The sequence below is a fragment of the Pelodiscus sinensis genome, chromosome 6 (genome assembly GCF_052426305.1).
Source record: "Pelodiscus sinensis isolate ZL-2025 chromosome 6, ASM5242630v1, whole genome shotgun sequence".
NCBI lineage: Eukaryota > Metazoa > Chordata > Testudines > Trionychidae > Pelodiscus > Pelodiscus sinensis.
This window is the reverse complement of record NC_143057.1, coordinates 69,148,550-69,171,441: the sequence shown is the minus strand read 5'-3', so window position 1 is coordinate 69,171,441 and position 22,892 is coordinate 69,148,550. Positions and strand designations below refer to the sequence as shown.

Genomic DNA, 22,892 nt, shown 5'->3' with positions numbered 1-22,892 from the left:
TGCTGGTCAGTTTCAGCAGCAGCTGAACGGGGGAAGCCTGTCCGGCTGCCCCAGCACTTCCGGGTTCCTGATGGTGCCGGACCATCAGGAGTCCCGGAGCATTGGATGCCGGACTAATGGAGTTTTACTGCAAGATGAAATGTAGATTGTGATGTAGTGTCAAGTATGTCTGGTATTTTTGTTGAAACCATCTGGAAATCCTATTAGGAAGGTATAGAAATGTACAATAGGTAACTTTATTAAGGTATCTCTCTTATCTCTACATTTAAAGAATTTCTCTGACAAAAGACAGATTCCATCTGAGGCATACAACTTCTACACAGGAGCTGCATTCTCCTGGCACAGACACAACATAGGGCTAGTACATAATGCTCTCCCCCCTTAGTCCTGCACAGAAGGCATGCTGGTAACACGGCTAGAAACAAACCAGTAGTGGGCCCACAGGAGCACTATGTGGATTCTGGGCAGCATTGCAGCCTAGGTTGGGCTGTCATTGCTCTGAGCAGCTAGGAACAGTTTTAATTTACACCAGCATGCGATTAAGGCTTATGTATGTGGAATGGTATGTTTGGGGATTGTCATACATGGTAATCATATTCAGACAAGTTCAATAACCTATATTCAAAAGAGGTTAAAACAAAGCCGAATTCCTTCCCCCTCACTCAAATTGCTGCCCCCCAAAAAACATCATACATAACCAGACATTTAGACTCCATCTCAACCAAAAAGGCTGAACGTGCCTCCCCCTTCCCATCCTCCCTCCACTTTCTCAACTGACAGAAACATGAACGACTTATTTATTTCAAATCACTGGTACTCAGTGATCATTTTAATGACTTAAATAGGTGTACACACACTTTATATCACAACCAGAAAAGCACTGAAGGTATAGACCATTGCTTCTTGTAGTTCACATCTTTGCTTGTTTTTTAACTTGACAAACATGTTATGAAATTGTCTGAGACCAACTCATCTTACAATATACAGTGACCCTGATCCTACAAGCTGGATTTGTGCAAACACTTGAATCAATGGGCTCAGTGCTCTGTCCACTCAGATCAACTTGCAAGAGTGGGGCGCTTTAGTCATGATCTACTCAGATCTGTCTCAAGATGGTGACTCTACTGGTTAAAGGATTCATAGTCAACAGTACCTTGAACCACATGGTCTGATTTTAAAAAACAACAAGGAATCCTATACCACCTTAACAGATATATATACACCTGTCTCTGATTTCTACTCTTGTTCATCTGATGAAGTGGGTTTTAGCTATGAAAGCTTCTGCCCTAATAAATCTGTTAAGGTGCCATCAGACTCCCCATCTTTGCATGTGCAGACTAATAAAATCTGTCTTAGAGAGGTAGTTGTATGTGAACAAGTCAGTTATTTGTCTGTATATTTTAGGGTTTTATTAATTGGTGGAACTAACTGGTCTATTCAAAATTAATAAAAAAACCATCAAATCTCTTAAGATAAAAAAGTGCAACCTTCCCTGCCATCTGTCCCCTATAAATAAATAAATAAATAAAAATAAAGTAAAACAAATCACATCACTAAAACAGAGACATGAGCAAAAAGGACTTCAAGCACACTGACAAAGTGGCAGCTTTTACTTGTAGGCTTCATTATAGCAGGCCTCTAGGGAGCCATGACTAACAGTATTCTACTCAAAACTACTGGATTTGTATTCACATGAACCAACATAAAAACAGAGGAATCTGATGTGGATCATTTGCAGGCGGGGGGAGGGGGCGGCACTGAAATTAAATTACTATTAAATGGGGGTGAATTGGTGACACATCACTACTCCAATGAGGCTATTTGGAGAAGTGTGACCAGGCATAAAGTGTACAAGATTAAGTATTAATCACTTGCAGATCCTGGACAAACTGGAAGGAGATCTAATTATGTTCTGCAATAAACGACAGGCAAAATTTCTTTAAGATTCTGCTATTCTGGAATGAGTAAAATATGCTCCCACCTACCAAACCTTTTGGGTCTGAATGGCGCTAATTTCAGACTGACACTTTGTGAATCACTGAATATAGGAAATAATGATCCTCAAGAAAGTAGGGACTCATTTTGCAGTTGAATTCAAGACACGTCTATCTAGCCTGTAGACTAGAAATACTTGAAATATGTACATAAACTGTATGTCTCTACATCTCTAAGAGAGAGAGTAGTTTCATGCAAAGTGATCCTACAAACCCTTACTCACTTGAACAGACCTTGGGGCAAGGTTTTTTTTTTTTTTTTTTTTTTTTTTTTTTTAAGTCTCTCACTGCAAGTGATGCATGATTTTTCTATATAAAGCAAATGGAACCAGTTGTACAAGTAAGGACTGCAATCATATATACATAAATAAATTCTGGTAAAATATAATTCAAAATGTGAATTACAAACCCAAGATGATTACATGTTTAGTATGTGAACAATTCTGAGTATAAGGGAGTCAAGATTACGGAATATAATGAACAAAGACTTTTTCTCTGACCAGTCTACATCTCCATGGAAGATCTGCTATTAAAATTAACATTTGGTTGGTTTGTGCCGGCAGTGCTAAGAGGGGGGTATTTAAACAATCAAGTAGTCAATAAAAATTCTATCAGCTACTCAATTAGTCGATAGGCAGCCTGGCTCATGCTGGGTTTGGGACCAAACCTCACTGTGACTATGCAATTTAAAAGTCAGTAGGAGCTGGGCAGATTCCTCCTACTACATTTTAAATGATGAGCCTGTGGTGGTTCTGCATTTAAAATGTAGTAGCAGCCGGGGGGGGGGGGGGGGGGGGGGGAGGGGGGCAGGCAGCCTGCTCCTACTACCTTATAAATTGCAGAGCCATAGCTGGGTTTGGCACCAATCGGGACTGAGTCAGGCTGCCTGCCCATCCAGTAGCAACCCCTGCTCCCCTCTCCCTCAGATAGATGCAGCAGCGATGGGGTGAAAGATGGGCAGCATCACAGAAATGGTCCTGGGAGTGAACAGCTTTTAAACCTGCTTTCCCCCCCCCCCCCCCCCAGCACTTCGGATATAGAAGGAACAGGGCAAGTAGGGGAAATGTGAGTAGTTGACTCGACTGCTGATAAGCATAGGCTTATGGGTAGTTGACTACTCCCTTCCATCCCTATTATATGCACAATAACAGTTTGCTAATATACATGCAGTAGTTGCCATTATTCCAGACAATTACTTCACAAGAACTTACTTTCCCCTCCAAACAAGAGGGAAGCAGGCAAACTACAATCAAAGAGATGCTCTCTGAACAGAGCAGCAGATTCTGCCCTTTACTCAGGGATAAGCTGAAATGCTCCAATGAGCCCAGTGGTTCTCAAAGTACAGGTCACAACCCAATACTGGGTCATGAAGGCTACGTCTAGACTGGCATGATTTTCTGGAAATGCTTTTAACGGAAAAGTTTTCTGTTAAAAGCATTTTCAAAAAAGAGCGTCTAGCTTGGCACGGACACTTTTCCGCAAAAGCACTTTTTGTGGAAAAGTGTCTGTGGCCAATCTAGATGCGCTTTTGTGCAAAAAAGCCCCGATCTCAAAAATGGCAATCGGGGCTTTTTTGCACAACACAAATCTCAGCTGTCTACACTGGCCCTTTTGCGCAAAAGTTCTGCACAAAAGGTCCTTTTGCCCAAACGGGAGCAGCATAGTATTTCTAAAAAAAGCACTGATTTCTTACAGTAGGAAGTCAGTGCTTTTGCGGAAATTCAAGCAGCCAGTGTAGACAGCTGGCAAGTTTTTCCGGAAAAGCTGGCCAGTCTAGACACAGCCGAAATGTCAGGCACTGGGTCGCCTTGCTCTAGGGTGACCAGTGGGAGCACTAAGGCAGACTTCCTGCCTTTCGACACCACAGACTATGCGCAGCAGATGCAATGTGGTCCGTGGTGCCAGGATAGGCAGGAACTCTGCCTTAGAAGCCTTCCTGCACTGCTGACTAGGAACTGACAGATTATGCCTCCCACCCAAACCCTCCACTCAATCCTTTGGCCCCAGCCCTGACGCCTCCTCCTGCACCCCAATTCCCTCATACCCAGACCCACTCCAGAGCCTGCAGTCTGGGCAAGAGATTTTTTGAGGTTTACGGGATCTTTCGAAAAAGCCTGCCGTTTTTGAAAGAACCGTGTATAGACTGCGGTTTTACTTTTGAAATGGCGCTTGTTTGAAAGAGTACCATGATGCAATTATGCAAATGAAGCATGGGATATTTAAATCCCCGCTTCATATGCACTTTTGAAGTGCCTCATTTACATCCCTCTGTCGACAGAGATGTAATTACACGTAGCCTCAGTAAAACTGGCAGAATCTGCTCCTTAGTTTGTTGTAGCAATGCAAAATATCTGCAACCACACTCAAAGCTTTTGCAGTGGACATCAGAACTCTAAAGTCCTGTGGCGAAAAAACTAAGGTGTTTTCCTTAACTACTCAGCATTCTTAAAATTCTGAACCTAAATATAAACTGAATTCTCTTGTGTGCTCATGAAATCATGAGCAGTTATAGGAACACAAAAGAATCCTGAACTCATTTCTTGGCAGGTACTTAAGTAGCTCTCATTTTTCATACGTGGAAACATTATAATAGTTGTGTAATATATGCCAAAGAGCGTACAATTTCATTTTTTAAAGAAAGATCTTAACCACGACACAACAAAAAATAATTGCCACTTCATTGCCCTACTAAGGTTAACTCTACACTCTTTAGTGGGTGTGACATCACTAGCCTAATTCATGCTTGAAAAACCTCATTCAGTGAGAGCTGGTACTCCATGACTGAGATACATTAAACACATAAATAGTTAAGGTTAAATTCATTTGTGTTCTGAATGCCTATTTTACCCTCGTTATTTGAAGGCATTCAGAACATGTAGTCCCTATGGCTATGTCCTAAGTACTTGCAATTTATCTCTAATGGAAAAGCATGATAAAACTATGCGCACACAGAAAAAGGAAACCAAAGAGAAAAGTCCTTACAGTTGCAGAGATGTACTGATTCATACTGCACACTTTTTTGTTTTAAATCCTGACAGCAACAGCACTAGAAATGTTGTTTAGAACTTTCCTCAGTGGAGGAATAAGCCTGACATGTTTTAATCTTACACAGGAGCACCATCTTGTATCTGTCTGATTCAACAGCTAGAGAACAGAAAAACAGCAGCAAGTAGAGCCAGGCCATTTTTCAGCAGTACACTGATAGCTCACAGGCTATCTTATTTTTTACAGCATTGAATCCTTTTCATAGAGTGACAGGTGTTTTTAGAGTTAAGGAACCTTTTCAAGGTATCATACAGAAATGGTACATGCTGTGATTTATCACATCACTACCGTAGATGCAGGGATCACTGTTAATTTACTTCTATACACTTAGTTTTAAAAGGTGACAAGGATAGACTCGAGAGGAAATAATTTGCAATCATTACCATTTCAAGAGAACACAGGCCCAATTCTCTTCTCTCACCAAGTTAAATCAACTGGGTCAGACCTTCTGATGCTTAATCTGTTGTAGTTTTGCTGAATTCCACAGAATCAAGCCACTTTACACCAGGAAAATATCTAGCCCCTTGACTTTCAAGTAGTTACTCCTGATTTATACTGCCAAGTGAAGGGAGTCTAGTTCTGTGTGTGCAGAGTTGCTATTTTTGAGAAAAATCACTGCTTAAGATGTGCAATATGTAGGGTAGAAACAGATAGTTACACTTACAAAGCATACAGTAGCATTTGCAAACAAATGCATGTTTGCATATGCACTTTTAGAGCAGTTAGTGGTAATCAGATTATTGCAATTGTATAATTTACTAGCACCGTTACCTAATAGAGAGGCACACACTGGAACAGACAGGTATCTATTTTTAAAAGTCTGGCTTAACAAAAACATTCTAAACACAAAACTAGTTATTTTCTCCTTTAGCTAGCTTCCAGTGCCAGGTCTGACATGAGCAGCACACAGCACAATGATGTCAGAGGGGAGGGGAGAGGAGTTATTAATGACCATGGAAATGAGACACTATACAATGAAAATAAGCTACATATGGAAGGCTCTCTTCTACCCTTGATAATGCCTGTATTGCATTAAAGTAATATTTTCAGGTCACCTTTAAATGTAGTATCCAATTCCATCATATTCTATCATATTCTAATGCTAGATTGCTGGATTTACTGTATCATAATCCAAATATTACAGAATATCTGAAGTACCCTCACTACCCTCAGAATTTGGCCTCATTTTCACCAACCAACGAACAATAACACTGATATTATGGGTAGTGTGATAAAGATATACTTTTAATAAATCATACACATGCTTTTTCTTATTTACTTCCAATCTCTTAAGATTCAAAACATTACCAAAACTGACAATTATATATTCAACAAAATGGTATACCTAAGATTATTTGTTCATACTGCTCATACTACACAAAAACGTTAGAACCTACAGAAGCTTTCTTTGTTAGTTTGTATCCTCAAGAGCAGAGCCAATATAGCATGTACATTATACAACTGCTCTTTTCAAAATAAGCTAAATGTGAGAAACAAATAGAAAACGTTTATTTTTAGAGACACCAACCAAAAGCAAAGAAATCAGCAAAGTCATGATGGAGTTTATTCCTGAGCCCTTACAGCAATAAGGTTATCCAGCTTGAAGTGCTGCGTACTCTTATTAGGTTCCCGTCTCTCCTTTTTCCAACAAAAAGATATGTTCACTCTTCTCCTATAATTCCTAAAGGACTTCCTTACTATATACTTTAAGCAGTGAAAAGCCTTGCAACATACTTTAGCCATACACGTTCTGGCCACTTCTGAAGCGTGTTCAAGTCTGAGTTGTGAATAAAATATCTGTACCACACATGCTCCAAAGTCTCATGTACACATCCATCCTTCTTGTGAATAAAGAGTAAGTACTCCTGAATAACCTGACCATATTCTGGATTAGTGGATATACTAATTATTATGCTTGTTCCTCTGATATGGTGGTATTGCATTGAAGTGATATATGTGCTGCCAATCTAAATGATGGAATTGCAAGCTTTGATAAAGTTCAATATTAAACATCAGGGAGCATTTTCCTTTTATTCACAGGCTAAATATCTGTAGATTGTGTTTGCAAAAGTGTATCTTTATTCCATCAGTCTCAAATTCTTTGTTAGTTCAAAATTCATATTAGTTCTCATCCTCTAGTTTTACTACTAGCTACGTGATTTGACGATGGGCAGAAGAGGTCTTAGTGATAAGTTTTTAACTTTAATCATGTGCTTAATCCCTGTTGAAGTTAAATATGTGCTTAGGTACTTTGCCGAATCCAGGGCTTTTTGAGGGACAATCATAAGTTGTTTTCACAAAGGATACCAGATTTTCTGAAGGACATCTGTCCCATTATGCAGCCTGTCAAGTCAAACACATTAAACCTGAAAAGGGTATAACAACAACAAAAAAGCTATCGGTTAAATGCAGTTAGGCAATGGACAGTTTATAATGAAGTCTCTCCACTACAAGTAGTGGTTCTAACTTGTATTGGGAACACTTTGGCTATGTCTACACTGCAGAGCTTTTGTGGGATACCAGAAGTATCCCAGAAAAGCTCTGCTGCATCCAAGGAATGCATCCGCTACTCTCAACAATTTCTGAAAAAGCAAACATGTTTTCGGTATCCCTGTATATTCCTCATTGTATGCAGAGTAAGGGATGTTCCGAAAGAGGATGTTTTTCTGAAATTTCGCCCCCTGATGATGGGCCAAGTTTTGGAAAAGCCTCTTCTGGGGAGGTATGGAGAGGGGGGAGAAAGAAGAGTGGAAAAAGATACGCAAATTGCAGTTCTTAATTGGAGTATCTTTTTCCAATACAGGCAGTCCCCGGGTTACATGGATCCGACTTACATCGGATCCCTACTTACAAACAGGGTGAGGCAACCCCGCACTAGCTGCTTCCCTCCAGCAGACCAGGGAGACGCGAAGCTAGCGCCCCCCCCCAGCAGACCAGGGAGACGCGGAGCGGCTTTTCTCAGCAGACACCTCAGCTTGAGAATAAAGGACTGAGGGAAGTGAGGTGTGGGAGAATAAAACTGAGCTCTGGAGAAATGTTTGGCTAGAGTTTCCCCTACAATATGTACCAGTTCCGACTTACATACAAATTCAACTTAAGAACAAACCTACAGTCCCTATCTTGTACGTAACCCGGGGACTGCCTGTATAACGCTGCAGTCTAGACATAGCCTTTGACTCTGCCAAGAGAAACATGAAAGGGAAAGGTCAGGGTCTGGCCAGTGACTAAAATAACTCCAAAATAATTCCAAAATAAAAACACAGCTCTTATATCTGTACGTACAGTGTCTTGGTCATGTGTTGTAGGACAAAACGAACAGAGTGAAAGGCAGAGTGTGCAGACAGACATCATACTATAACTTCCAACTCTTGATACTTTTCTTGCTTATGTCCTCCCAGCTTTCTGCAGAGTCACTGTCGAAAGTCAGTCAGCCCCTTCAGGTAGCAAGGTACAGAAACAACTGATGTGTGTCAACTCTAGAGTGGCATATAGCATTTTTCCACACTAGAGTTCAAAGGATTTACTTTCAGTCTTATTGGCATCTTTGCAAAATTGCTTTTTTTATAGATGAATACAACTGATGAAGTACATGATGAGGAAATGCATTTCAGGTTGACCAATATATTAATGAGGTTTTCTTAAGTCTTGTTGAAAAAACTTGATGTGTTTCTCTATTCAAGCCTAAAATTATGCCTTTGAAGAAAATACTAATGAATCATTCCTGCAATCATTACTACTGTATTAGGAAAAAGGTGATGGGATTTTTTTTAAAGCATGCATTTCAAAGCTGCCTAAAGGAGTTAGATGTCCAAATTCCACTGAAAGCTTTTGAAAATCCCATTCTCAACATTATCAAAAGAACTATATATTTTTTCCTTTTGCAGACCCCATCCTTTCAAGTTTTTTCTGACCGCCAGCTTTGTATCAGAAAAGGAAAACCAAGAATAGGAGCAATGATGTGAAATAACTACATATATAGTAATTCACTATCATCACCATTTCACCCTCCTTGTCCCATATCAGAGATTTTGCCTAAAAAGCATATTTATCTTTTTTGTGTAAATTAATGTATGGTCATATAATGATGATTTGCCAAATAGTGCTCTTAATTTGCCACTGATCTTTGAAGTCCTAAGACAAATTTTTGTGGAAACTGAGTATGGTTTGAGTGTTTACACACATATGGATTATATGAAATTTTGTACATGCTCTGGGAACATTTTTCAGTGCAGTGTGTAGCAAGATAGATGTGTCCTTATCAGAAGCCATCCAGCTAAATTCCAATGCATGACAATGAAATTCTGCCCCACCTACTATATATAAAGTAATTTATTGCTAGGCCATATATACACCAGACAAGAGTCAGAAAAAGATTTTGGGAAAAAATATTTTTGTCACAGAACCAACTATCAGAGTAATGATTTTATCTGGAATAAAACCGAACGCGTGCGCGCACACACACGCACACAGAAAATATTAATCTCTCTTCTACCTCCAAGTTTGGAGACCTCTCACTTTCAATATACAAGTAAGCTTGTTTTTTCTATACCAAAAATGTATAGACATTTATTTTCATTGTGTGATGCCTATCATTTCAGATCAATTACTCAGTAATTCCAAATAAGACCTGAAACTGATCTCAGATTAAAGCATTTCTGTCTCTTTCCCATCCCTCCCTCCCACCCCAAGAGACAGACAGACAGCAGGATATAATCCCCAGTTGCAGATAAAAGCTCACCTTATTACAAAGTCATGGCTGTCAATCTCCTTTCCACATTCACTGTCCAGGAGGATGCCAGAATTGCCCACAACTGCACAAGTTTTAAACCGTCGGTTCTTCATTGGTGAAACTTCAGGAAGGAGGCTATGCAAATCCTGAGAAATGTTCAGGGTGCGACGTCTGTCTAGCACATAGTGAATTACATCTCCTGGCTTGAAGCTGCTTTTAACGACTGAGACATCTCTTTCAGCATCCAAAAATCGAAGAATATTCTTCCTATTTTGAAACACAAACAACATTCATTCCACAGTTAGGCCATCTTTTAAAAATAGGGTTAAAAAACATAACATAGAACAGTGTGAGGTTTCAGAGGGGAAAGCGGAGGTGGGTGACAACCTGGGAAGCAGTGATGATGAGATGGTAGATTTCAGGATCCTGACCAAAGGAAGAAAAGAGAGTAGTAAAATACACACCATGGACTTCAAAAAAGCAGATTTTGACTCCCTCAGATCTGATGGGCAGAATCCTCTGGGATTCTAACATTAAGGGGAAAGGAGTCCAGGACAGCTGGCAGTATTTTAAAGAAGCCTTATTGAAGGCACAGAAAGAAACCATCCCGACGCATAGCAAGAGAGGCAAACATGGTAGGAGACCAGATTGACTTACAGTGGAAATCCTTGGTGAACTTAAGCACAAAAAGGAAGCTTACAAAAAGTGGAAACTTGGACAAATGACCAGGGAGGAGTTTAAATGTATAGCTCGAGAATGCCGGGGGGTTATCAGGAAGGCGAAAGCGCAAATGGAATTGCGACTGGCTAAAAATGTGAAGGATAACAAGAAAGGTTTCTACAGGCATGTTAACAAGAAGAAGGTGATCAGAGAAGGTGTAGAGCCCCTACTAGATGAATTAGTTAACCTAGTGACAAATGTGGGGAAAGCTGAAGTACTCAATGCTTTCTTTGCCTCTGTATTCACGGACAAGGTCAGCTCCTGGACTTCTGCGCTAAGTGACACAAGATGGGATGAAGATGGACAGCCCATGGTGGGTAAAGAACAGGTTAGGAGCTATTTAGAAAAGCTAAACGTACACAAATCCATGGGTCCGGACTTAATGCATCGGAGGGTGCTGAGGGAGTTGACAAATGTCATTGAGGAGCCTTTGGCTATTATCTTTGAAAAGTCGTGGCGATCGGGAGAGGTCCTGGATGATTTGAAAAAGGCAAATGTAGTGCCCATCTTCAAAAAAGGGAAGAAGGACGATCCAGGGAACTATAGGCCGGTCAGTCTTACCTCTGTTCCTGGAAAAATCATGGAAGGGATCCTTAAGGAATCCATTTTGAGACACTTGGAAGAGAGGAAAGTGATTAGGAATAGTCAGCATGGATTCACAAAGGGCAAGTCATGACTGACCAATCTGATTAGCTTCTGTGATGAGGTAACTGGCTAGGTGGACATGGGAAAGTCAGTGGATGTTATATACCTTGACTTTAGCAAGGCTTTTGATATGGTCTCCCACAATATTCTTGCCAGCAAGTTAAGGGAATGTGGATTGGATAAATGGACGGTAAGATGGATAGAAAGATGGCTAGAAGGCTGGGCCCAGAGGGTAGTGATCAACAGTTCGATGTCAGGATGGTGATCAGTTTCTAGCAGAGTGCCCCAAGGTTTTGTTCAATATCTTTATTAATGACCTGGATGAGGGGATGGATTGCACCCTCAGCAAGTTTGCGGATGACACTAAGCTAGGGGGAGAGGTAGATACGCTGGAGGGCAGAGATAGGGTCCAGAGTGACTTAGACAAATTGGAGGATTGGGCCACAAGAAATCTGATGAGGTTCAACAAGGACAAGTGTAGAGTCCTGCACTTGGGACGGAAGAATCCCAAGCATAGTTACAAGCTGGGGACCAACCAGTTAAGTAGTAGTTCTGCAGAAAAGGACCTGGGGGTTACAGTGGATGAGAAGCTGGATATGAGTCAACAGTGTGCCCTTGTAGCCAAGAAGGCTAATGGCATATTAGGCTGCATTAAGAGGAGCATTGCCAGCAGACCCAGAGATGTCATTATTCCCCTTTATTCGGCTTTGGTGAGGCCACATCTGAAGTATTATGTCCAGTTCTGGGCCCCGCCCCCCCCAACAAAAAGAATGTGGACACATTGGAGAGGGTCCAGCGGAGGGCAACCAAAATGATTAGGGGGCTGGAGCATATGACTTATGAGGAGAAGCTGAGGGATTTGGGTCTGTTTAGTCTGCAGAAGCAAAGAGTGAGGGGGGATTTGATAGCAGCCTTCAACTTCCTGAAGGGAGGTTCCAAAGAGGATGGAGAAAGGCTGTTCAGTGGTGACAGATGGCAGAACAAGGAGCAATGGTCTCAAGTTGTGGCGGGAGAGGTCCAGGTTGGATATTAGGAAAAACTATTTCACTAGGAGGGTGGTGAAGCACTGGAATGGGTTAACTAGGGAAGTAGTGGAGTCTCCATCCCTAGAGGTGTTTAAGTCTCGGCTTGACAAAGCCCTGGCTGGGTTGATTTAGTTGGGATTGGTCCTGCCTAGAACAGGGGGCTGGACTTGATGACCTTCTGAGGTCTCTTCTAGCTCTATGATTTTCAATCCCACAGTATCAGAGTCTGGCATTTCAGGTGCTATAAAGATATGCTAAGACTCCATTAGAAATCTCTTAATTAAAAAGTTAAATGTGATAAGCAATTACTTATCTAAGTGACCAAAGATTCAAGGTTTAAAAGTTGGACAGAGTATATGCATGGTAACTGGTTTTGAGTAGCATTTTTGAGAACTATTTGGCATATGAGTTAATGCACAGATTCCAAAACGAACTGCATCATATCATGCTATTAGCAACCTGTAAGCTAAAAAAATATTTACAAGAATTTCAATGTAGCCCTTGTGTTTTAAAAAATAATAATAATAAAAAAAATCAATGAATGAATCAGCATGGTTCTCCCTGACTTGATCAAGTCATCATGGATGGCAGTTAGACAAAACCCATTTTTAAACTTGTAAACCAAGCACTTATGACATGAAAATTAGCAGGAGATAGTGTGGATTTCCCCAGTGACTTTTTTAAATGAGATTCATTATCACATTGGAACTGTACTTTTGAAAGGTTTGAAGAATTCCTCTAATCACCATGTCCTTCAGTTGTAAGAACCAACTTGGTATAAGTATTCAGTGTGCTTGCACATGTATAATTCTTTTAGTATTTGTCTACACACAAGTTGCAGCACTAACTTAAATCAGTTTAAATTCAATTTAAGCCTCACCTACAAACTTGCAGTGGTTTAATGAAACAAGTTCATTAAGAGATTCCAGAAGACTGAAAAAAGCCAAATATAGTGCCTATCTATAAAAAGGAAAATAAGAATCCAGAAAACTACAGACCAGTCAGTTTAACTTCTGTACCAAGGAAGATAATGGAGCAAATAATTAAGAAATTCATTTGCAAACATATGGAAGGATAATAAAGGTAATAGGTAACATCCAGCATGGATTTGTAAAGAACACATTATGTCAGATCAATCTGATATCTTTCTTTGATAGGATAACAAGTCTTATGGATAAGGGGGAGGAGGTGTAAATGGTATACCTAGATTTTAGTGAAGAATTTGATTCTGTCTTGCATGACCTTCTTATTAACAAACTAGGAAAATGCAACCTAGATGAGGTTACTATAAGGTGGGTGCATAACTGGCTGGATAACTGTTCTCAGAGAGTAGTTATTAATGGTTCTCAGTCATGCTGGAAGGGCATAATAAGTGGGGTTCCAGAGGGGTCTGTTTTGGGATTGGTTCTCTTCAAGATCTTCATCGAAGTTTTAGATGATGGCACACTTAAGTTTGCAGATGATGCCAAGCTGGGAGGTGTTGCAAGTCCTTTGGAGGATAAGGTCATAATTCAAAGAGATCTGGACAAACTGGAGAAGTGGTCTGACGTAATTAGGATGAAGTTTAATAAAGTACTCCACTTAGGAAGGAACAATCAGTTTCACACATACAGAATGCGAAGCAACTGTGTAGGAAGAAGTATTGCAGAAAGGGATCTAGGGTCATAGAGGACTGCAAGCTAAATATGAGTCAACACTGAAACTATTGAAAAAAAATATTTTGGGATGCAATAATAGATGCAAGACACGAGAAGTGATTCTTCCATTCTACTCTGCCCTGATTAGGCCTCAGTTGGAGTACTGTACCCAGTTCTGGGCACCACATTTCAAGAAAGATGGTGACTAAAAGGGTGTTACAAGCAGGAGGGGGGAAAATTGTTCTCCTTGGCCTCTGAGGATAGGACAAGAAGCAATGGGCTTAAATTGCAGGTTTAGGGAGGTTTAGGTTAGACATGAGGAAAAACTTCCCGTCAGGGTGATTAAACACTGGAATAAGTTGCCTAGGGAGGTGGGGGAATCTTTATCACTGGAGATATTCAAGAGCAGGTTGGATAGACCTCTATCAGGGCTGATCTAGAAGGGACCTTGAGAGGTCATCAAGTCCAAGCGCCATCTAGTTTTCTATGATTGTAAGCTCGGTTATACTGGTGCAGACCCTAATATAAGCACTAATTTTGGCTTAATATTTGCTTATTTTGGTTTATCTTAAGTAAATTAGAAATAGCTTTAGATGAACCAAAATAAGCCATCATTAACTCAAATCAAGAGTATCTTTCTGTGGACACTCAAATATTTAAATCTGATTTATATCAGTTTCATTTGTAGCTCTACAAGCCCAACAGCCAGGTTTAAACCAATATAAGAGTATCCACGCCAACAGCTGCAGTAATTTAGCTTCAGCAGTTTAAAAATCACATCTGTAATTTAACTAGTGTAACTGTACATTTGGACTGGGCCTCAATAGTTATCTTGGTAATGCAGAAGACGGGAAAGAATTTGGTCCATTCTGTCAGAGTCCAATTATACAAATATTACCAGCTACAAATCCCAAATCAGCAAAGAATTTAAGCACATGTTTAAGTCCATCTCTATTCAAGGAATTACTTACTTAACTAAAGGTCTAAAGTTAAGTAGATATTTAATTGGCCAGAACGTGGAAGTGGTGTTAGAACTACTCTGACCAGGCAAAAACATTAACCTAACTCTTCCTAAAGAGTGACTGGAGACTGCTCCTTATGCATACACCATCTGGAAGGTAGAAGAGGGTTCTTAATTTCAAAATTGGTTATAGACACACATTTAATTAAAGCATATTTGTTAGCAATTAAATGGTGCTTTCTCTCAAAAGATGTTTTATCTCATTGGTTCTACAACTCTAACAGGAGAAAAAAGTTCTAGGAGACATATTTTTGTCATTAAAGTCACCAGAGAATACTCTTAATGCACAACAAGCACTTTTTTAACTTAAGAAAATGCTATTTTTATGTAGTTTAAGGACACTGCATGGCTAATCCTTAGAACAGAATCAATATTTACCAGGAAAATCATCCTACTGTTCTAACTACTGAACAAGCTATTAAGAAGTACCTACTGGGAAAAAGAAATGAGAGAATATTCTCTGGGGTGAAGGGACAAAAATATAGCAACATCATGTAGACCAGTCAGCTACCCTGTATACTGCCTCGAGATAGATGAAAATGTCTCACAACGAAACTGGTTATAAAATATTTCCAATGATGGAATTTTCCTTATCTTTAAGGGGAAGTGAAACATGGTAAAAAAATTTCTAATGTTATCTCTATCTTAAATCTAACTGAAACTGAGAGAAAAACTTTTAGATTCTATTTTAGGGCTTATATCTGTATGAAATAGTATCAAAGCACGTACATCTGATGATGTGGCATGCATGAAGGACCGAGAATAATGAAGCCAAGTGGGAGATATTAAAACCTTCAATGCCTTAAACATTTGTTAAATGGAAAGGCCAGGGTGGTTTTTTTGGAGGGGAGAGAGGTGGAGAGGAAGAGCTAGGGGGAGGTAGAAAGACACTCTTTTCTCCAGCCTGTACATTTAATAGGATTTACGAGCCAGGTGGGTTTGATGCACCCAGTCTTGGGGGGCTCCTGCAACAGAGATATAAATGAGTAGACTGTGAAAAAGAATAAAAGAAACATTTGTACAGATAGTGTTAAAAGCCTGGTAAAAAAATTTGTTACATGTGAATACAGCTTTCAGAGCTGGGGCTTTTTAAAGGAAATAGTGACTACAGCTAGAACGATGATGGCCACAATAGAAACCCTCAGTGATTAGGTGAAAGTAAGTGAAATACGAATCATGGGGGAAAAAGGGTAACAGCAGTATTCACTTTCAATACCTATGAAACCCCCTTTCAGTTAATAAGGTGGCCCCTTCCTATTTGTGTTAACAAATGCACAGCTATATTTGCTTGCAACAGGATTTCCCTGTGCATAGGTACTGTATACAAACTAAAGAGACATAGTAAAACTCCAATAGTCCAGCACTCCGACAGTCCGGCATCAAAATGGCAAGAGCCTAGTGAGTGAGCTTCAGCAAAAAATGAGTCACAAGATAATAGCGGCAGCAGCTGAACTGAGCAAAAAGGGTAAAAAAGGCTTAAAAAACTAAAACATTACAGTATACTGTATACAGTATGTACAATAAAAAGCGTTAAGAACACTTTATATACAGTATATAACCATCTTATAGTACCTCCTGATAGTCCGGCATATTTGATAATCCGGCATCACCTAGGTCCCATAGGTTCCGGATTATCAGAAGTCTACTGTAACTTTCTATCTCTATTAACTTGGAAAAGATTAGCTAGAAAGAGCCATATCTTGAACTTGACATGTACTTATTAATTTGAATGTGTAATTAATGAATGTGTAGTTAGGGCCTGGAGGCAGGGGAGCGCCCAAAGCTTTCTCCGCCCTGCGGGCCTCAGGATGGGGGAAGCTGCATGAAGCTTCCTTCACCCTGTCCCAGCCCTGCAAGTAGCCCACAGCACTTCAGAGTGCCACGTGCTTCTCGCAGGGCGGGAGAAGACTTAGGGTGCTCCCCCGCCCCTGACTGGCCTGAGAGTGGGGGAGCCCCACCCCTTCCTGTTTAGGTCCCATCCCTTCCAGGGTGGCCCAGGGCTACTTCAAAAATTTTTGAAGTGGCCCCTGGGCAAAAATTATTGCCCACCCGGCCTAAACTCACTAGTTATCAAATTACTTTTAAATGCATGAAGGTCCTGATTCCACTCCCATTAAAAATTAATGGAATACATATGTATGGGAATAATCTGAATAAAATGTAATTCACCAAAACTGTGGTTTTGTTTAGAGGACAAGTTCACAAGACATCTCTTTTACTGACATGCTCATTTATAGGAAAATTCTCTTAGAAACTGAAATTGGAAGTTCAGATCATCAAAACTTTAGGCATAACTGCAGATTAACACCCCATAAGTAGTTATTAGCAATGAGATTTATTTCTTTCTGATAGATATTCTATGATCTCCTTTTAGATAAGCTGGCATTTTTTCTTAATATACATATTGAGCTTTCTAGTGATAAATTACAGTATTTGTACTGTGCCATAGTACCATAAACAATGGTGGCTTCTCCAGCCTATGCCTGAGAATTGTGCAGGCAGAAGAAGAGTTGGGTGGGTAAAGTGTTTGAACCTGTAGGCTCTGCATTGATTTGTAGTCCACTAAATATTGGCTGATTTTCTTGATTAAAATCACAGGGACCACACACTTTTGCTTACCTCCCAAGGGCCTATACAAGGCCTATACTAGACCAGGCAGGTCAGCTTAAGGTACGCAATTTCACCTATGCATAATGTGTATCTGGAGTCAGCTTACCTTAAGCAAAGTAGTAGCGGCATCCACACAGCAAGAGGCCGACAGGAGCCAATGCTCCTGTCAGCTTCCCTTATTCCTCACAGAAGGGGGTGTACTGGATGCCGGTGAGGGCTGGACTCAGCATTTGATTTATGGGTTTATACAAGACCCACTAACTTGAATGTTAGAAGATCGACTTCCAGAGCATCACTAGTATGGTAAGTACAGATGTGCCCAAGATGACTCACAACCCCAAGACAGCTAGAACTGCAACTTCTAGTTTTCTGAAAAAATATGGGGTATTCTTCTAGTTATCTCTAGTAGAAACGACTCATAAGAAGAGATTGCAAAAGAGCACCATAAATATCAAAGGAAGCCAGACCAATCCCAGAAACACTACAAAGTTAAGGTATTTGAACTACACTGAGAGGTCTGGACCTTGCAAAACATTAGCCTAGCTCTTACTAAATATTAAGCATACACCATCCAGAATGCAGAAGGAGGTTCTTAATTTCAAAATTAGTTATGAAAGATTTAGTTAGAACACATTTGTTGTTAATTAAATGATGCTTTCTCCCCAAAAAGGGTGTTCTTAAGTTACCTTCCTTTATCTGGCTGAATAGAGTTAGATGAACACTTTTCCCCCTCCACATGCTCACAATTCTCACTCCTAAACAAGTCTTGCACACATGTCTCTAAAAGCAGGCTGTGGTCCTATGTGACTGCACAGACTGTTTTATATTAATATTATATTACATTACAAGGGAGAATCAAAAATATTGTTTCAAAGGGAACAATTCAACTTGCCTTCAACTATGCATCTGAACTGAAAGTATTATATAATTCCAGTTATTTGCAAATACTATTTATCCAAAACACACAGTACCTCACATGTAGTCCTAGCTTAGTTAATAACACTTCCGTTTATCCAAATGCCTAGTTAGCTAAAAGTTTGGATATTGCCTAGCAACACTGACTCTAGACAAACAGATAAAACATTTGCTTAAGGCCCTAAGCAGCCCCCTATTTGCTTTTTTTTTAAGTTTATGTTGAGAAGTTTCTCTGCTTAAAGCCTCCAATTGGCTAGAACTGCATCTGTCTCCCAGGCTATTTAATTTTTAACAATTCCAAAGGAGAGAGAAAAAAAATGTGCAGTTTAGTTCAGTTAGCCAATTTTTAATATTTTTCCAGGCTCTCACTATGCCTAGTGATCACTAAGAAGGGACTTAACTGACTTTAAATACGCAGTTTTAACAATTGCTTTAAATACGTGTACATTTAAAAATGTACACATTTAGTAACTGCAATGAGCTTTTTGCAGTCTATAAAAAATGGCATGTTTGAGGTCTCAAAGGAAAACTGATTAGCAAACAGTCACCATTAAGAATATCTGCATGTGTTTTTAAATATCTTTGTAAGCAGTCTCTCTGATTTTTAAATATCATATGGATCATTGACAGTAGCAAACACTAATTTCTCTACATATAATACAAAAATAACAAACCCCGGCTGTCTTTTCACTTGAAGTCTTCTTTGGGCTGTTCTAGTTCAGTTTTGGTACCTGTGTGTATTTTTGTACAGAATAAACAAGACGCCTAAATCTATAAAAGCACATAAGTTTCACACATTACTAACTGCTCCTTTAGAAAGATGCTAGAGAATCATTCAGTACATTTGACATGTCATTTGTTGGTTTGCCACATATCAGTATATTCAACACATTTTTTTTTTTTACTGCACCCATCTGTGTGCTAGGCACACCACAGAACGCACAAACAATAGATCCCAAGTCTGAGGAGCTTACACTAATTGATGGATTTCACAGACAAATGAATAAAAGAGTGCACTAAATTTAGTTATGAGTACTGATTACAGAATCACATACAAAACACCTATATCGAAGCCCTGGTGGGGCATCTTGTAGGCACCGACTGATCTTACTTAGCAGAAATCGTCCTTTGCTCCCTGACACCACACACTTAATACTGGGGTAATTTTCTCTCTGCTTTCCCTCAAAGGATTCCACAGTATTGGCATTTAAAAGAGGTGAAGGAAGGTGGTCACTCACTGTGTGGGACTTTGAATATCTGAACCAAAACCTTTTAGATGTGCTTGAGTCTTCGCTGGACAAATAAGCTCTTCATCAACTCAACTACACCCTCTCTATTCTGACAGCAGTCTCTCATTCAACACCCTCCTTCCCTCTTCCCCCCCCCCCCCGCCCCCCCACTATCATCTACTGAAGCAAGAACTCAAGGAAATGACATCAATAGGGTGTCAGTTTCTATGAGCAAATGTAGTCTCTTCCAACTGACAGACAGCCAGGCAGATACTGAATAGGGTTACCAGATGGTTTAAAAAAAATACCAGACACACTTGATCTCAGGGGGGCGGGACGAGCCGGGAGAGGAGCGGGGCTGGCCCAGTGGAGGACAGGAGGAGCGGGGCTGGCTGGGGGAGATTGGAGGGGGGAGGGGTAACCGGCCAGCAGAAAGCAGGGCTGGTTGGGAGGGGGTGGGGAGAGTGGGGCTGGACTAGGGAACTGGCCAGCAGGTAGTGGCTCACGCAGATCCCAGGGTGCTACACGTCCCATGCACAGTCCCAGCAGGGCACACAGGCGAGTCCGGCCCCAGGGATTCCATCCCACCCCAGCCCCGCCCCCCTCTCCTCTCTACCGTGTAGTTGCGTACTGCCTAGCTGGTAGACACGCTCACACAGTGTGAGTGTGTCTACCAGCTAGGCAGTATGCAACTACGTACTGATACTCATAATAATAAAAACAATTAGAAAATACCAGACATTTATATGTCCGGTATTTTCTCAATTTGTTTCCTGGACAGAAAGCTCAAATACCAGACTGTCCGGCAACCCTAATACTGAGAGAGCCAAGCAGTCTCCTCCCCATAGGCACAGGAGCGTCTATCTGTTATCAAATCAACTTGTCAGCTGGCAAAGAATACAATCAATCTGAAAATCACTCTCCCACCAGGGCAGATACAACTGGAAAGGCAGCAGATTTGCTGATATCTCCAGTTACTAATTATGTCCCCCTCCTTCAATTAAAGGGCCCCCTCTGTTTGTGTTTTTTAATTTGTGAGTGACAGTAAAAAAAAGTTAGGACTTCTGTGGATTGTGGAAAGCTGCTATTTACTGGAGCAAGTAAAAATGTTAATGGAGAGAGCTCAAAAAATGGTATACAATGGACTTAGGCTTTCAGCTTCCTAATGGTTAGGCCCAGCAACATCATGAAACATGCTGTCTTTGCAGAAAGCAAAACTTACTATTAAGATTTTTTCACATTTTAAAAACTTTTTATTGTGGGTGTCAGGCTGATGTAACACAGCAGTGACTGCCAACTATGGCTTATATAAAAGGTCTATACACTATATATTAAAGGCTTCACAAATTATTTCTCCATTGCAAAAGAACTGACATCTTTATTGCATTATTCAGTAGGTGCTAGATTTTTTTATTGTGCCTTTCTCTGTATTTGCTATGGCATCTCTCACACCACAAGCAAAAACACTTTATTCATATTAACAGTTGTAATAGGAGTATGAATCATCTTCATGATCTACATAGCACATTTAACATACTTGGAAAAACTAAACAATTACTTTAGCAGTCAGAACACTCTAAGGGATTGCTGGAGACATTCTGAAATTAGTCCCTATGACTCCAATGGTGTAAAAAGAGCTTATTTATTATTACACGGTGGTGGGCGGCAGGGGGAAACGAGTGGCAGAGAGTCTGTCATAGAAGCAGAAGAATAGATTCTAAACACTAAGAAACAGAGTATCAGAAAGGGGGCCAGATATAGCAATGGACAGTGTTTCCAAGAGGCATGGTCAGCTCTGTAGAAGTTGTTCCCGACCTTCATACAATTGTTGACCAGCATGTACCTTGGCTGTAAGAATTCCTGAAAAAGAGATGCATCTGTCTACATCCCTAATCCCCCTTGCACTAAGGCCCAGGGCAAGATTCAGCCTTGAGGCATGTTGAGATAAAAGCATCTGTTGGATGCGCTATTTCCATGACATCCATGCTCATTGGGTCTTCACTTTTTGAGTGGTAATGACTTGCCATAGCTGCTGAAGACTAAGTATCTTTACACTGGTGTAATGGAGTATTTACTTTTAATAGCATGTGTTGCTGAGATGACACCATAGCCTACATCATTTAAACAAATCATTGTGTAACTTCAAACACTTACTCCAACAAAGATTTGATCTGCAGTAAATCAAAGCTATGCTACGCTACTTCGGTTATGTGAGCAACTGAAGCTGATCTAGCAAGATCCACTTACAGCATATACACCATGTTGCATCAATGGGAAATGCTCTCCCGCTGACTGACTTACTCTTTAGGGAAGTGAAGTACAGAAACCAATGGGGGAGTGCTCTCCCATCTATTTAGCACATTTTCACCAAATCTGTTAAAGTCCATGGCAGTATCAATTTCAGGAGCACAATTTAGCTCCATAGTGAAGGCACCCAAAATATTTTAAAAAGTTCTCCTAATGATATGTTTATTTTTGTTTCAGCTAGATCTGCATTTCTCAATTGTTTCTACAATGTTAAGCTGAAAAGCTTTACACTCTTTTCTGAAATTTGTTGATAGTTTACAGCTAATATGCATGATACTAGAAACAAGTTTTGGAGTGTGTTTGACACGCTTCCTTACTATAATGCTAAATGTGCTTTCTTGAAACTGGAGGAAATATAATTTGTCAACCATATGATATGTTGCACTTCCTTCTAAAACTTCAGCCACAGGGCCGGCCCACAACATTTTGGAACCTGAGGCGAGGAGCTCAAATGACACCTCCATGCCCCCTCACTTGGGCCAAAACTTTGAAAGGTCTCAATTCTGCCTTCTTCCTATTCTACTCCTCTCATTGCACTTCATCTTTGTGCATCTAGAGCAGAGAGGATACATATGTACCAGCAGCTGACAATTTTCTACACTCTGGGTCCTAGTGGTACCCCCCCCCCCCCCAACACCTTCTGGCACCTGAGGCGGCTGCCTCAGTTCGCCTCATGGTAAGGCCAGCCCTGTTCAGACAAATACAGTGCTGAGGGTCATACTTATGGTTTGCCTTGCACAACCTCAGATTTGCTTTCAATGGTTACACTGTGGAAAGAGACTAAAAAGGGCTACTACTCAGTTTCATAATTGTGTTCTCAATTACTTCCATAACAAACTGAGTGTATTTACAAATAAAACAATGATTTTGTTAAATTACTGGCCCTACAACCTAGAATTTGAAAGTCACAAAGTGTTCTTTTGAGCTCATTCACAGTCCCCGTTCCAAATTGTTCTCAGTCACATCTGATATAGGAATTACATTGATTTACACTAGGTATAAATTTAAATAGTTT

At 40.3% G+C, this 22,892-nt stretch overlaps 1 protein-coding gene across 3 annotated transcripts in view; it reads right to left on the bottom strand.

Moving 5' to 3' along the window:
- ST8SIA4 (ST8 alpha-N-acetyl-neuraminide alpha-2,8-sialyltransferase 4) overlaps positions 1 to 22,892 on the bottom strand; it is a 101,821-nt gene that overhangs the window by 66,129 nt on the left and 12,800 nt on the right. For all 3 annotated transcript variants that reach the window (XM_089779307.1, XM_006128785.5, XM_089779306.1), the window contains exon 3: positions 9,778 to 10,035. In XM_089779307.1, coding sequence (XP_089635433.1) covers positions 9,778 to 10,035 — 258 coding nt within the window. The remainder of the gene's footprint in view (positions 1 to 9,777; positions 10,036 to 22,892) is intronic.